Source organism: Aotus nancymaae, unplaced genomic scaffold (genome assembly GCF_030222135.1).
Source record: "Aotus nancymaae isolate 86718 unplaced genomic scaffold, 86718_ANA_hifiasm-v0.15.2.pri h1tg000057l, whole genome shotgun sequence".
Lineage (NCBI taxonomy): Eukaryota > Metazoa > Chordata > Mammalia > Primates > Aotidae > Aotus > Aotus nancymaae.
The window spans coordinates 23867933-23884664 of record NW_026988471.1 but is presented as its reverse complement, the minus strand read 5'-3'; the positions used below and the strand labels follow the sequence as shown (position 1 = coordinate 23884664).

The 16732-nt window shown below is 47.0% G+C and overlaps 1 protein-coding gene across 4 annotated transcripts in view; it reads right to left on the bottom strand.

The window, feature by feature from the left end:
* Positions 1–16732, bottom strand: part of EFR3B (EFR3 homolog B) — a 119633-nt gene that overhangs the window by 31704 nt on the left and 71197 nt on the right. For all 4 annotated transcript variants that reach the window (XM_021677053.2, XM_064363900.1, XM_064363901.1 and 1 more), the window contains one exon: positions 7199–7320. In XM_021677053.2, coding sequence (XP_021532728.1) covers positions 7199–7320 — 122 coding nt within the window. The remainder of the gene's footprint in view (positions 1–7198; positions 7321–16732) is intronic.

Here is a 16732-nt window from a genome sequence, read left to right as displayed (position 1 = left end):
GCAATTCTCGCCTCTGATAAAGTAGACTTTAAAGCAACAAAGAGCAAAAGAGGCAAAGAAGGACATTACATTATGGCAAAAGGATCAATGCAACAAGAAGAGCTAACGATTTTATAGATCAACGAGACAGAAAATTAACAAGGACATTCAGGACTTGAACTCAGACCCGGAACAAGTAAACTTAATAAACATTTATAGAACTCTCCACTTCAAATACATAAAACATACATTACCACCTCACACCTATTCCAAAAGTGACTACATAATTGGAAGTAAATCACTCCTCAGTAATCGCATAGCATTTCATAGGTTTAAATGAAATATTGGTTGGCTGCTCGTTTGTTTTTTTCTTCCCTTATTCCTTCCTGTTTACATCAAGTATAATTATTGGTATAAAAGAGGTTTTCAATACCCATTACTAAACTGCATTCTAGCCTGGGCAAGAAAGCAATATTCCCACTCTCTGTCTCTCTTTCTCTTCCTCTTCTTCATTCTTTTTCTTTCTTTCTTTAAAAAAAAAAAAAGAAATGGGACTCAGAAGTCCTCAAGCCCTGAGAAGTCCAGCTTTGGTGGCTGAGAAAGCAGCACAGCTTGGGAGTTAGGGATACATTTGTCCATCAGAAGGCAGAATGGAGACCACCTGCTACTCTCATGGACCTCCTGGCACTGGCAGACACGAGTCCAGGAAGCCATGTCTTCTGACTCATCCTGGAGACTACAGGCTGCCCTTGCCCTGTTACCACCCAGGCTCCAGCCCTAGGGTGCTGGGTGCTCCAGCTCCCCATGTTTAGTACTCAGCTGGGGTTGTTCCAGCTTGGGCCCAAGATGTGAGAGCTTAAAATGCTGCCAAGAACTGATGAGGCAGAATCCAAGGCTGTAAGCAACTTGTGGAGGCTGGGGGAGGCGGATCTGGAGGGAGAGGCACAGAAGGTTTCAGCTTGGGGCTAGGCTTAACCACAGGAGAAACCGAGTAACAGCATAGAGGGAGCCCCTTTTGTCCACCCCAGTCCTCACTCTGCTGACCCAGCATCAGCACAGCCCTGTGGGAGGGAGCCCTTGTCACTGGCTGTTTATTTCAGCCTGAAGTTTCTTTCTTTTTCTTTTTTTTATAAAACCTTTTTTTCTGGTTATAAAATAATACATGCTAATCACAGAAAAGTATAGAGAAGAGCAGATTCACCACTACCACCCCCACTCAAAGATAATCATTATTGGCATTTTGATGGCATTCCTTTCTTCTGTGCATAATATATTACAGAATTAAGAACCTAGTGCATATTTGATTTGTATTGGCTTTTTTCACATACATTCTATGCATTTTCCTATGTCATTAACTATTCATAAACAGGTTGAATGGTTGCCTGATACACTATCATAAAATCTTTTTAAACTAGTGACTATTGGTTATTTAAGTTGTTTCCAAATGTTTCGCTTCTTCCTTTTTTTTTTTTTTTTTAAAGACAGAGTCTCGCTCTGTCGCCCAGGCTTCAGGCTGGAGTGCAATGGCGCAATCTCAGCTCGCTGCAACCTTTGCCTTATGTGTTCAAGAGATTCTCCTGCCTCAGCCTCCTGAGTAGCTGGGATTACAGGGGCCCGCCACCATGCCCAGCTAATTTTTGTATTTTTAGTAGAGATGGGGTTTCACCATGTTGGTTAGGCTGGTCTTGAACTCCTGACCTCGTGATCTGCCCAAGTTGACCTCTGAAAGTGCTGGGATTACAGGCGTGAGCAGGGCCAACATTTTGCTTTTATAATAATGCTATGAGGGTCATCATTGTATAAAATACTTTACTACATTTCAAGTCACTGCCATGAGTGGAATCACTGAGTCAAAATGTAAGAAATAAAAGGCAGCCAGGCACAATGGCTCACACTTGTAACCCCAGCACTTTGGGAGGTCAAGGCCAGTGCATTGCTTGAGCTCTGGAGTTCGAGACCAGGCTGGGCAACATGGCGAAACCTTGTTTCTACAAAAAATTAAAAAATCAGGCTGGGTGTGGTGGCTCATGCTTGTAATCCCAGCACTTTGGGAGGCTGAGGCAAGTGGATCACCTGAAGTCAGGAGTTCGAGACCAGCCTGGCCAACATGGTGAAACCCCATCTGTACTAAAAGTACAAAACTTAGTGTGGCCTGGTGGCGGGCGCCTGTAGTTCCAGCTACTCAGCAGGCTAAGGTGGAAGAATCGCTTGAACCCAGGAGATGAAGGTTGCAGTGAGCTGAGATTGTGCCACTGCATTACTGCCTGGGCAACAGAGTGAGACCCTGTCTCAAAAAAAAAAAAAAAATTAGTCAGGTGTGGTGGTGCACACCTGTATGTAGTCCCAGCTACTCAGGAGGCTGGGGCGGGACTGAGTAAGGCTGGGAGGCGAAGGTTGCAGTGAGCTGAGATCCTGCCATTGCACTCCAGCCTGGATGAAAGAGTGAGACTCTGTTTCAAAAAAAGAAACGAAAGGCTCCCAAATTGCCAAAATAACTGCCCCCAACCCCTTGCCCATGTGCAAGCCGCAGGAGAATGCCACTCTGACAGTGCCTGCGGCAGTATTGAGGATCTCATTTTACACATCTGTTCTAATTTTATGACTCCAAAATATCCTTACATTTTGTAGCTATTTCAATTCACATCCTTTTGTGGTTATCGGAGATGAGCAGTTTTTCTCAAGGTTGAGTTGCCAGTTGCATTTTAAATTTCAGTTTTAATTGGGGTTGTCAGGGTGCTACCCTGGGCCTTACCAAGGGACCGTGACTGGGAGTGGCAGGAGCCTATGAGCACCAGCATACCCTGGTCCAGGAACCTCCAGGGCCACTGGCTATGGGCAAGGATTCACTGGAAGCACCTGGCCACGCTGACCTGACCCTGACCACATTCAAGACCCTGAGATGGCAGCTGTCCGAACTTGGGAATGAACGATCAGGAATACTGTCCCACTGACTTTTCTTGGTTCCAGGTTAAAAGGCACTCCCCGCCAGGCATGGTGGCTCACGCCTGTAATCCCAGCACGTTGAGAGGCTGAGGCAGGTGGATTACAGGGTCAGGAGTTTGAGACCAGCCTGACCAACATGGTGAAACCCCATCTCTATTAAAAATACAAAAATTAGCCAGGCTTGGTGGTGTGCGCCTGTAATCCCAGCTACTCAGTAGACTGAGGCTAGGGTATCGCTTGAACCTGGGAGGCGGAGGTTGCAGTGAGCCGAGATCAAGCCACTGCACTCCAGCCTGGGCAACACAGCAAGACTCTGCCTCAAAAAAAAAAGGCATTCCCCAAGGCACAAGTGAAACACATCCTCAGCGTGTTGGACTTGTTTGTCCCACTCAGGAGGGCTTGGCTGGCAGGAAACCAGGCCTGGTTGGCAGAAAAAGTTCTACCCAGGGCTCCCTTATGTGTGCATGTGAATTAATTTTTCTTCTTTCCCTAACTACCTTGCACTCCTTCAGTCTCCCCAGAATCCCTTCCATAAATGCACATGATTCATTCTGTGGCACCCAGAGCTGACCATGCCTTTCAAAAGTTCAGAAAGATCAGGCCTAGGGGAGGAGGAAACTTCTTACTGCTCCTATTTATTTATTTATTTATTTATCAAGGCAGAGTCTCACTCTGTCACCCAGGCTGGAGTGCGGTGGCACAGTCTTGGCTCACTGCAACTTCCATCTCCTGGGCTCGAGTGATTCTTGTGCCTCGGCCACCTGAGTATCGGGGACTACGCCTGGCAAATTTTTTGTATTTTTAATGAAGACAGGGTTTTACCATGTTAGCCAGCCTGGTCTCGAACTCCTGACCTCAAGTGATCTGCCTGCCTCAACCTCCCAAAGTGCTGGGATTACAGGCATGAGCCACTGTGCCTGGCCCTTACTGCTCCTCTTAGTGGGCACAGTGGAGATCTACCCATGACCAAAGGCCCCATAACCTCTGAATCCAAGGGGAGATCAGATAATACTGATGCACTGGCCCTCAGGAATCACACCACCCCCACACACACTCACACACACCACACACATACCCCACACTCACATACTCATATACACCACATATACCACACACACCCCCCCACACACTCACACATATACACTACAAACACACACCACACACATGCACTCATATATATCACACACACTCACACACTCATATACACCACACACACTACACACACTCATACACAAACCCCACACACCCCACACACACCATACATACACCCCCCACACTCACCACACACAACACACAACATATACACCACACAACACACAACACACATACACACCACACACACCAAACACACACATCACACACCACACACCACACACCACACAAACACAACACATACCACACACACACAACACATACACCACACACACACCACACACCCCCATACACAGCATACACACCCCACACACACAGCATACACACCCCACACACACAGCATACACACCCCACACACACAGCACACACACACGCCCCACACATACCACACCCCACACACCACACACACACACACACACACACACACACACACACACTTGCATGTACAGACCCACTGCTGGACCCAAGGGTGTTCTTGGAAAGGGCAGCAAATGGCATTCAGAGGTAGCCTCTGGGTTCCTAGAGCAAAATAATGCTGTGTGCATGGACAGCCCAGCACAGCTGCCACCAGGTCAGCTGAGTCTAAAAAGGCTGAGAATGAACAACAGAGAGATCTCAGGGAAAAACGGGTACAGGGAGGGAACAGAAGAGACAGACAAGAAGGGGATGAAGGAAGAAAACTGACACCAGAAGATCCCTCCCTCTCCTTCTCTCACTTGCAGGCCTTCCTGTCTTATGGGATATGCTTTTATATGCACATACTCCAATTTATAAAAACACTTAGCTGACAGAAGTATACTTGGACATAGAAGCAAAACCCCTCAAGTAAAATCACAAAGAAATTGACCAGGTGCAATGGCTCATGTCTGTAAGCTCAGTACTTTGGGAAGCAGGGCAGGGGGATCACTTGAGCCCAGGAGTTTGAGGCCAGCCTGGGCAACATAATGAGACCCTGCCTCTACAAAAAATAAAATTAGCTGTGCATGACTGCACATGGCTGTATTCCCAGCTACTTAGGAGGCAGAGGTGGGAGGATGGGTGACAAGTGCCAGCCTGTGGGTATAATGGCACTGCTGGTGGATGGTAGCCAACCTTCCTCCTGATGTTCAGGAAACTCCTGATGCTGCTGGAACACAGTGCTGACCACATCACAAACTATGGATGGTGTGTGTGTGTGCAGTGGCATGAGGAGTGTGCCATCCACTCCCCTAGCACCCTAGGACAGCTTGGCAGGGCCTGCATGGGCAGCACGTGTTACAGACATATGTGGCCATGATCTGTACCTCCCTCAACACCTGCTTCTGGACACACCCCCATAGCTCCAGCCCCTCTGCCTCTTCACAGCCATTTTCCAATGGTGGTGACTTGGGAAGCCAATCCTGGAGAAGGTGAGGGGCTCCTTCCTCCCCAACTCTGGTGTAGCTGCAGGGGGTCCACACCTGGCTTATGAGAGTCTCGGGGACTGGGAGAACCCAGACAATGCCACGTAGTTGCACTGGGCCCTGCCCAGGAGTTGGTCCACTGCCTTAGAAGCATATATTCATTTTAATTTCTTTTTCTTTTTTTTTTTTTTTTTAGAGATGGGGACTCTTTCTTTTGCCCAGGCTGGAGTGCAGTGGTGCAATCATGGCTCACTGCAGCCTCGACCTCCCAGGCTCAAGTGATCCTCCCAGCTCTGCCTCCTGAGTAGCTGGGAATACAGCCATGTGCAGTCATGCACAGCTAATTTTATTTTTTGTAGAAGCAGGGTCTCATTATGTTGCCCAGGCTGGCTTCAAACTCCTGGGCTCAAGTGTTCCTTCTGCCCCAGCTTCCCAAAGTACTGAGCTTACAGACATGAGCTATTGCACCTGGTCAATTTCTTTGATTTTACTTGAGGTAATCAAGTAAATTACTTGTCAGCTAATTTATAAATTGGAGTGTGTGCATATAAAAGCATATCCCATAAGGCAAGTTGCTTGTCTTAAAGTGTTCATTCATTCTGTTATTCACTCAACAAGAATTTATCAAGTGCTACTGTTCTCTGGGCAATGTTAGTGCTTGGGATGCATCTGTGAGTAAAATGACAGACCCTGCCCTCATCGAGCTTACATTCCAGTGGGAAGAGACAGGTGGTGAACAAGAAACACAGAAAGTAATTTATGAAACTGCTAAAAGGGGAAAGAAACCCCAGCAGAGTGAGAGAGTAGGGAGTGGGCATGTGGGGGTGTGCAGGGCGGCTTTACTGACAAGGGGACATTTGAGCAAAGGTTTGACAGAGGCGACGCAGTGAGCTGCGCAGATCCCTCGAGGAAGCATTCCAGGCACAAGCGTAGACTGCGTAAAGGCCCTGGGGCAGTCTCTGTGGTGTGCTGGAAGGGAAAGAGTGAGAGGGAGGGCCAAGGAGATAGAGTGGAGAAGGCAGCTGGGATCAGCCAAGGGGTGGACTTTGGCTCTTTATTGGTAGGTATAGATTTTGATGGTTAATAGTGAGTGGGCGTGTTTCTGGAGTAGAAATGCATGTAATTCTGAACAAAAAGTATATGTGGGGGGTTGTGTGTACATGCATGTGTTCTGTCACTGGCTCTCAAATTGGGCTTAAATGACTGCTGTCTTCCATTGAGCCCCTTTGTCCGGCCCAAGCAGTTTTTCCTTTAGAAACCACATGTGGGGGCCAGGCGTGGTGGCTCCCGCCTGTAATCCCAGCACTTTGGGAGGCCGAAGTGGGCAGATCACCTGAGGTCAGGAGTTCAAGACCAGCCTGGCCAACATGGTGACACCCCGTCTCTACTAAAAATATAAGTATTAGCTAGGCGTGGTGGTGCATGCCTGTAATCTCAGCTACTTAGGAGGCTGAGGCATGAGAACCACTTGAATCCGGGAGGCAGAGGGTACAGTGAGCCAAGATCATGCCACTACACTCCAGCCTGGGCAACAGAGTGAAACTCAATCTCAAAAAAAAAAACAAAAAAAGAAAAGAAATCCCATGTAGGGAGCCAGGCACTGCCCGCCTGCCCAGCAACATCAGAGCAGACATAGACACTAATGAAAGCAGACACACAGTGGCGGGTTGGAAGTTATCTACAGGACCCACCGTTGCTTCTGCTGTGGGCTGAACCAACCACCCTTGCCTTCCCCTACTCACTTAGTCTTGATTTCTAAGTCATCGTGGCTCGAGTGGCACATTTCACTGAATCGGGACACAAAGAAGTCATAGCTCCGGTGATAGGATGGGGTATCCTCCTCGATGTTGGCAAACTTCACAAACTATCAGGCAGGAAGGAGAGAAATACATGAGAGGTGACCCACCATGCTCCTCACTGCTGGGCATCCCCAGACTCCCTGCCATGGTCCAGCCAAGGGAACCCCGCATCCCAGAGCCAGCTCAGCCGGCCTCGCAGAGCACTCTGGGAATATCTGAGTTTCCAATCACGCTCACCTCTCCCACCTGCACAACAAGATTGGAAAACATGGCCCTTCTCAGGCCTCCCCTGCTGCAGGAGCAGAGGTGAAAGAGAAGGGAACATGAAGGGGCTCATGGAAGCACCTGCCCTCACCCCTCCATCCAGAGCTGCGCAAACACACGGGGGCTGAGAGGCTCTTAGCCAGCAACAAAGCAGCAGCGCCACCCTCAATGAATTTGAGGATGCAAGAACAAATCTGAAATTTGACTTAAAAATGTCATTACATTTTATTGTTAAAAATTGGAGTCTGGCCAGGTGCAGTGGCTAACGCCTCTAATCCCAGCACTTTGGGAGGCCGAGGCAGGTGGATCACTTGAGGTCAGGAGTTTGAGACCAGCCTGGCCAACATGGTGAAACCCTGTCTCTACTAAAAATACAAAATTAGCCAGGCGTGGTGGCTGGCACCTGCAATCCCAGCTACTTTGGGAATCTGAGGCAAGAGAATCGCTTGAACCTGGGAGGCGGAGGTTGTAGTGAGCTGAGATCGCACCACTGCACTCCTGCCTGGCCAATGGAGCGAGACTCCATCTCAAACAAAAATAAAAACAAACAAAAAAACAAAAATTGGAGTCAATTTTTAAAGTTTGCCATTTCAGTTCAGTAGGTCTTGATCAGCATCCTGGGCAGCTAGATTCCTTCTGCACCACAGTGCTGCACATTTGCAATTCTAAATAGGGACTTAATTTCAACTGAGTCCTGCAGAGAAGCAAGAATCATATGGAATTGAATTACTAAATATTTAATATGATTCTTACAGGATTTTGTTTTGTTTTGTTTTTTGTTTTTTTGAGACAAAGTCTCACTCTGTCACCCAGGCTTGTGTGCAATGGCACGATCTCAGCTCACTGCAACTTCTTCCTCTCGGGTTCAAGGGATTCTCCCACTTCAGCCTCCAAAGTAGCTGGGATTACAGGTCATCATGCCTAGCTATTTCTTTTTTCTTTTTTTTTTTTGTAGAGACGGAGTTTCACCATGTTGGTCAGGCTGGTCTTGAACGCCTGACCTCAGGTGATCCACCCACCTCAGCCTCCCAAAGTGCTGGGCTTACAGGCAATAGCTATCATGCCTGGTCTTTATAGGTAATTTTTTTTAATGTTATTAATCTTGTACCCCCAAACAACTCTAAAAAGGTTAGATCCACTATAAGATATATTCTCCATTATTCTGCCCTGTATTATTATTTAATTTTTATAAACATGTGTTGGTTCAAAAAGGATATGGTATTCCTCCTAAAAATATCTAGTTAGTAGACTCTTATGATATTCAGTATTGTCAATTTGTGTCCATATTTAATGACTTAAAAGTTGTTAATAACTTTTTCTGGATGAAAACTAGCAGCTTCCACGAACATCATTAATGATTGTAGTGTTTTGTTCTTACAATAATAAATACAACTATTTTCTGTTGACTGAGAGACTTCCAACCTACAAAGCAAATAAGGAGACCTTTCCTTCCAAACTACATCTAAAATGCATTCGCATATTTAGGAGTGAAAATTCTGATATTAGCAATAAATCTAAGTGACATTGCTGGCATGACTGATGTGGTGATGCAGAAGAGGCACAATGGTAGGGGCCGGGCGCAGAGTTCACGCCTGTAATCCCAGCACTTTAGGAAGTCGAGGCAGGCAGATCACGAGGTCAAGAGATCGAAACCATCCTTGCCGACATGGTGAAACCCCATCTCTACTAAAAATAGAAAAATTAGCTGGGCATGGTGGCATGCATCTGTAATCCCAGCTACTCAGGAGGCTGAGGCAGGAGAATCCTTTGAACCCAGGAGGTGGAGGTTGCAGTGAGCCAAGATCACGCCATTGCACTCCAGCCTGGCGACAGAGTGAGACTCTGTCTCAAAAAAAAAAAAAAAAAGGGCACGGTAGTAATCCATGTGATCACAAGATCATCGATTACAAACAAGTACAGGAGAGTTCCAGAAAGAAGGCTGAGTCAGGCCTTTGGCTGCCTGGCCTTCATAAGCCCCCAAGGCCGGAACACAGAGTTGAGGTGCTGAAGCCAGGTGTGGCTGAAGTTGAAGTTCGGTACTTCACTGCTCTTAACCCTGAGAGCATGTTCCCTGGACACGCTCCTCACAGCCAAAGGCTGGCCCGGTCAAGGTGTCTGTCCACTCAAAGGAGACACACAGCTCTAGCAGGTTCTAATGCAGATCTAGCTCTTAACTGGAGGTGTGGACTTTGAATGAGACATCCAACTTCTTTTGATATTTTGGTTTTCCCATGTGCAAAATAAGCGGCTCGGTTGTCACTAAGGTTCTTTTATTTTAAAGTTTTAAAAATTTATACTATGTCTACTTCGAATATGATGAGGCAGATTAAAATAAGACTCCCAGTGTATGTGTAAGAGTGCATGCATTTTAGAATAAAAGAAAAAATGAAAAATGAAAAAAGGCCAATAATAGAGAGAAACAAACACACCCTTTGTCCCCAGCATGCAGTGACTGTGTATACATCAGGAGAATGAATGGCCAAACTTTATGTTCGCTGGTTTGGGAGTTTGTGGGCCAACGGTTATGAATATTTTAGAAGTTTTTTTTTTTTTGAGTCAGTGTCTCTCTCTGTCATCCAGGTTGGAGCGCAGTGGTGTGATCTTGGCTCCCTACAACCTCTGCCTCCTGGGTTCAAGTGATTCTCCCACCTCAGCCTCCCTAGTAGCTGGGACTACAGCTACGATGCCTGGCTAATTTTGTATTTGTAGTAGAGATGGGGTTTTGCCACGTTGGCCAGGCTGGTCTAGAACCTGACCTCAAGTGATCCACCTGCCTCAGCCTCCCAAAGTGCTGGGATTACAGGCAGGAGCCACTGCACCTGTCCTAGAAGCTTATATAATGTCAGGTACTACCCTAAGACTTGTACATACATCATCGATTTTATTTTTTAAAATGATTCTAAGTTAGAGAGATTTTTGTTGTCATTTTATAGACAAAGAGACTGACATCCACACAGTTAAGCAACTTGCCCAAGGCCCTGCAGGAGGGTCATGGTCCCCTGCATCCTGCCGCCTGTCTCCAGGACTTCCTCCCTGAAAACCTTGGGTTTTCATTTTTTGTTTTGTTTTTCAGCTTTATCGAGATATAATAGACAATAGAAATTGTATATATTTATATATTTAAGGTTTACAACTTGATGTTTTACTTACGTATTCATTCATTTATAGAGACAAAGTCTCACTCTGTCACCCAGGCTGGAGTGGAGTAAGGCAATCATGGCTCACTGCAGCCTGGAACTCCTGAGCTCAAGTGATTCTCCTGCCTCCTGAGTAGCTAGGACTACAGGTGTGCACCACCATGCCTGGATATATATATATATATATATATATATATATTTGTAGAGACAGGGTTTCATTATGTTGCCGAGGCTGGTCTCAAACTCCTGGGCTCAAGCAATCCTCCCATGTAGGCCTCCAACTTGATGTTTTTGACATACATTGTGAAATAGTCACCACCACAGTTAAGCCAGTTAGCATATCACCTCACATAGTTGCCATTTTCTTTCTCCTTCCCTCCTTCCTTTCTGTGGTAAGAACACTTAAGATAGCTAAGATGTGGAAACAACGTAAATGTCTGACAAAGAAATGGGTATAAAAAATGTGGTACGTGTGTGTGGTATGTATACACACACACATACACACACACACACACACAGTGGACTATTATTCAGCCTTAAAGAAGGGATAGCTGCAACAACATGGGTGAACCTAGAAGACATTATACCAGGCAAAATAAATCAGACACAGAAAGACAGACACTGCCTGATCTCACTCATATGTGGAATCTAAAAAGTCAAGCTCAGCTGGGCGCAGTGACTCACGCCTGTAATCCCAGCACTTTGGAAGGCTGAAGTGAGTGGATCACTTGAGGTCAGGAGTTCGAGACCATCCTGGCCAACTGGTGAAACTCTGTTTCTACTAAAAATACAAAAAATTTGCTGGGTGTGGTGGCACACACCTGTAATCCCAGCTACTTGTGAGGCTGAGGCAGGAGAATTGCTTGAACCCGAGAGGCAGAGGTTGTAGTGAGCCAAGATTTCATGACTGCACTACAGCCTGGGTGACAGGGTGAAACTCCATCTCAAAACAAAATAAAATAAAATACTCAAGCTCATAGAAGCAGAGTAGAAGGGTGGTTGCCAGGAGCTGGGGGGAGTGGAACTGGGGAGATATTGGTCAAAGGGTACAAATGTTCTCCAGTTTTTATTCCTGCCTTCTGCTTCCTCTAGCGTCAGGCTAGATGACATTGTTAGGGAAGAACAAGAGGAGGAAGAGAAAGTGGCCAACAGGCACCTTAATACTGTTTTATTAAGAGAATCGGGGACAGGTAGGTGGGGCTGGAGGTGGGAGGACTCTGCTTTTCGAACACTACCAGACAGCAGAGTCACAGGGCACTGCTGAGCACACCAATTTCTGCCCCCCACACCTCCCAGGCATGCTGAGTCTGTCCTGGAAGAGGCCTGGGAATCTCAGTGGGCCTGTCTGAGACCCACACCTGGGAGCTGCAGGCAGGGGCTGACTGGCAGTCCAGCCTTCTCTCCTCCTCTCGCCTCCCTTACCCATGCCCCTCGGAACCCATTCCTGATCCTGGTGGAACTGGAACACCAAGACCCCTCCACGTTCAACTTTGAGTCTCCTCTTCCTCAGCGAGCTGTGGCACCACAGGACTGACAGGCAGTCAGGCCACGTGGCCAGCATGGCTGCTCACAGCCAGTGTCTGTCCTCATTATCTCTGCTATCTACGCTGTTAAATATTTTAATCATTATCCCTGGCTGTAAGGTCAAAATTGACATTAAAACCAATTTTTAAAAATGAAAGTTCTGCAGCTACCCCTGAGGTGGTGCGGGGTAGAAAACATAAGTGGGAATCCCTTTCCTAAAACCAGTCAGCAGTTTTTCCTGAATCTGTCCCAAGCGTGTCAGCCACAGCTGCTAACCTCACTGGAAAGCTCTCTTGTTCTCTCTTTTTGCAGCTCCATGAGTCCCTGGATGTGTATGCTTTTGTGCTCTTCTTCCCTGAAAACTTAGCTTTGAGTCTTCGAAAAAAAAATTTTTTTTTTTTTTGAGACAGAGTCTTACCCTGTCACCCAGACTAGAGTGCAGTGGCGCAATCTTGGGTCACTGCAACCTCTGCCTCCCAGGTTCAAGCAATTATTCCGCCTCAGTCTCCCGAGTAGCTGGAATTACAGGCGCACGCCACCATGCTTGACTAAGTTTTGTATTTTTAGTAGAGATGGGGTTTTGCCATGTTGACCAGGCTGGTCTTGAACTCCTGACCTTGTGATCTGCTGCCTCGGCCTCCCGAAGTGCTGGGATTATAGGTGCGAGCCACTGAGCCTGCCCTGTTTTCTTTTCTTTAAAATGTGCCTGTCACCTCTGACCAGCCTGGCCAAGGTGGTGAAACTCAGGCTGTACTAAAAAAAAAAAAATTAGCCACCCATGGTGGCCAGCACCTGTAATCCCAGCTACTCGGGAGGCAGAGGTTGCAGTGAGCTGAGATCTTGCCACTGCACTCTAGCATGGGCAACAGAGCGAGACTCCATCCTCCCCCTCCAAAAAATGTATCTATCACCTCCTAGGAACATGAATAAAGTAGAGAAGATTCAGAAAAGCTCCCTGAGCTCCTGGAGTAACGGGAACTGTGTGAACTCAAGGCATATTATTAGTAAGGTTCTTATTCTAAGAGGCTTAGACTTTTTATGACCCCTACAGGATTCAGCACCACACAATCACTCAACAGCAGTGTGTGCTGGGACAACGTACAAATACATTCCACTCACAACTTAAAAAACAGCACGCCATTCGTAATATGTCTGGTACTCCACCCCCGTTCCTTCCTATCCTGCTTAATCAGAAAAACAAATTTTCAGATATGGTTGTGGTAAAGCTTATTTGCTTTCATTTAACCCATGCCTTGTTCTGTTGGAAGCCTTCAAAATATCTAAAAGACATCACAAAGCATAAGTTATAGAAGAGGCTATTCATTTGTAGGAATTTTCATCAGGAATGGCCATGACAGGCCCAGTTAACACCTATATTCCAACTAACAACAACATCAAGTATTTCTGTGGCACTCGCTGCTTAGCACGTCAGTGTTTAGTTGTCTATGACTGTGCTGTCTCTGCCTCAGTCTGCGTATCGTCTTCTCCCCTGTGTGCCAAATCTCCCTCTGCTTATCTCTAATAAAATGCTTTTGATTGCATTTAGGCCCACCTGGAAAATCCAAGATAATTTCCCAATCTCAAATTAAGTCAGTCTTTAACTTAATCACAGCTGCAATGACACTGTTTCCATATAAGGTAACACGCACAGGTTTCCAGGATGAGATGCAGACATCTATTGCTGCATTGTTTTCCAGCTGATCACAACATCCATTATCTGATACAATTTTCAGCAAATGAGTGAGTTTAGCAGAACATGTGTCGCTCCCGTGACAGAGATGAAAAAACTGAGGCTTAAAGGGAGCAAGTGAATGATTTCAGCTCAATCTGCCTGTGACAGGTGGAGCTGAGACTCAGGCTTGACAATTCTCACACTGGGTCCCATGATCTTAGCTCTTTATATTTTAATGTGTATCAGAACTACCTAGGGAGCTTGTTTAAAATGCAGGTTCCTCAGCCACACCAGCCTACTGCCATCCTACTGAACAGACTCTCTAGGGGTAGGACTTAGGTATCTGCATTTTCTCCTCCTTCCCTCCCTCCCTCCCTCCTTCTCTTCCTTCCTTCTGTCACAGGGCCCAGGCTGGAGTGCAGTGGTGTGATGCAGCCTTGACTTCACCTCAGCTCCTGAGTAGCTGGAACTACAGGTGCATGCCAAAACACCCAGCTAATTTTTTATTTTGTGGGAGTTTTAGTGTTGCCCAGGCTGGTCTCGAATTCCTAGGCCCAAGTGATCCGCCTGCCTTGGCTTCCCAAAGTGCTGGGATTACAGGCGTGAGCCACTGCGCCCAGCCAGATATCTGCATCTTTAAGTGCCCACTCCCCCTATTCCAGGGCAGGGGATCTACAGGTCGCATGTACTTGGCCCAGGGTAAACTGGTTCCACAGCTATAGAAATGTTTTGAGGCAGGTTGAGGGGAAGAAAGCTCTCACAGAACCTTGGGAAAAGCTAGGGAAGCATGTCCTTGGTCATGGAGGCCCGTCAAGGCTGGATGAATGGACAGCCACTTCCTTTGAAGGGGAGAAATGGGGGGATTTGGGCTTGAACCAAAGGTAGCATGGTGCCATCTCTGGAGCACACTGTTTGCCCTCTGGGGCCCAGAACTGCCTAGGAAGCTGCAGCCTTGAGGCTCAGGCTGCTGACCATTCCATTTCCTCGGGCTGCCAGGACTCTTGCTCTGTCAGATATTCTACTGAAGCTGCACTTAATGTCAGTCCCCGATCTCCCACGGAGAAGGTATGTGCAACAGGGCTGTCTGATGAAACAAGCACCTTTTTGGTACCAGGATCTCGAGCCTCCTTAGGAACCCCTGGTTCGATAGCTTGTGGGGTGGAGCTCCCCCTCCCTGAGCCTGAAAGTATAAAAGCACAGTCGCAGCAGCCCAGCTGGATCACCTGGTCAGGGAGCCCTGGCCGTGGGTCCCTGTTGGGGCAGTTCCTAGAGAGCCCACCCTATGTTGCTCCTGAATCTTCCAGGGGTTGACATGACGGGGCCAAGCTGGAAATTTTGGTGACAGTGATTCAGAGGGTCTGATGGGGTGTTTCCCGGGAGCCCTGGTCAAGGGACCACACCTACTGTGGAAATCCACCTAGGAATATGCCAACATCTGGCTCAGATGAGGTTGGGACTTTTTGGTTTTATAGCAAGTAAGCCCTTCTTCCCTCTTAAAGAGGCAGTGTAGTGTTATGATTACAAGAAGGGGTTTGGAGCCAGACCATACATTTGAATCCTAATTATTAGTAGGGGGATCTGGAACAAGTTACTTAAAGCTCCCCGTGCCTCAGTTTCCCTATCTATCAAATGGGGGTAACCCAAGCACCTGCCTTGTAGACTTGGAATGACCAGACTCTACCTGCCCTGCCTATCACAGTTAACTGCTGCCTCCTCATTTTTCCCCCAGTGCATTCTGGCCTGCCATCAATACTCCATGAGTTTCCACTGGGCCCATTTACCTGTGTGCCTGGTCACTATTTCTTTAAATGCATGATACAACAGGAACTTCCTGTTTCACCCCTACCATTGTGAATTCACACTTTACAGATGACTTTTATTAAAATTTGAGTTGTCTAATGCATGAGATCACGAAAGAATAAAGTTTTTTTTTTTAAGGTCTAGCAATGATGAAGAAGGTTGCCATAGCAACAAACTGAAGATTTTGAACATGTGACATTGCAAAGGCCAGGAGCACTGCTAGGGCCACCCTTTCAAGATCAAAGTTTTAGCTCTTTACACACAACAAAGGGCGCCAAGTTTGCTGGAATGATCACCCACCCTGCAGTACAGGCAGGCGGGAGGCACAATGGTTTGAAAACTGAGGGTTACTAAGGGTCAGTAGAGAGAGCAAGCTCCAAAGACTGGCCTTGCAGAAACAGCTCTCCCCTGGTCTGGAAAAGGGAAGCTGAACTGGCTGGCCATCGTCATGGGCCAAGTCTCTCCAAACAGAAGACAGCCATTCCCTCTTCTATAGGTGGGCATCCTGAACCAACCAACTTCCTGCTGTCAGTGACAGAACTATAGTTAAAAATACTGGGCATACGGCTGGGTGTGGTGGCTAATGCCTGTAATCCCAGCACTTTGGGAGGCCGAGATGGGCGGATCACCTGGGGTCAGGAGTTTGAGACCAGCCTGACCAACATGGAGAAACCCCGTCTCTACTAAAAAATACAAAAATTAGCCAAGCATGGTGACACAGGACTGTAATCCCAGCTACTCGGGAGGCTGAGGCAGGAGAATTGCTTGAACCTGGGAGACGGAGGTTGCAGAGAGCCAAGATCACACCATTGCATTCTAGCCTGGGCAACAGGAGTGAAACTTTGTCTCAAAAAAAAAAAAAAAAAAATACTGGGCATACATAGAACCCTAGCTCTCTCACAGTTCAAGGACTGCAGGCCTTTTTGCTGCATTTACCTACACAAAGAGAAAGGAGAACTGCTTCTTTGCTTCACTAGACTTCATCTGGCTAGAAAAATCAATACCAAAAAACACTGCCCAAATCTAAGACAAGGTCCTACCTGGAAGCAGATCTTGCCAACCACATGGTTTTGAGCTTAT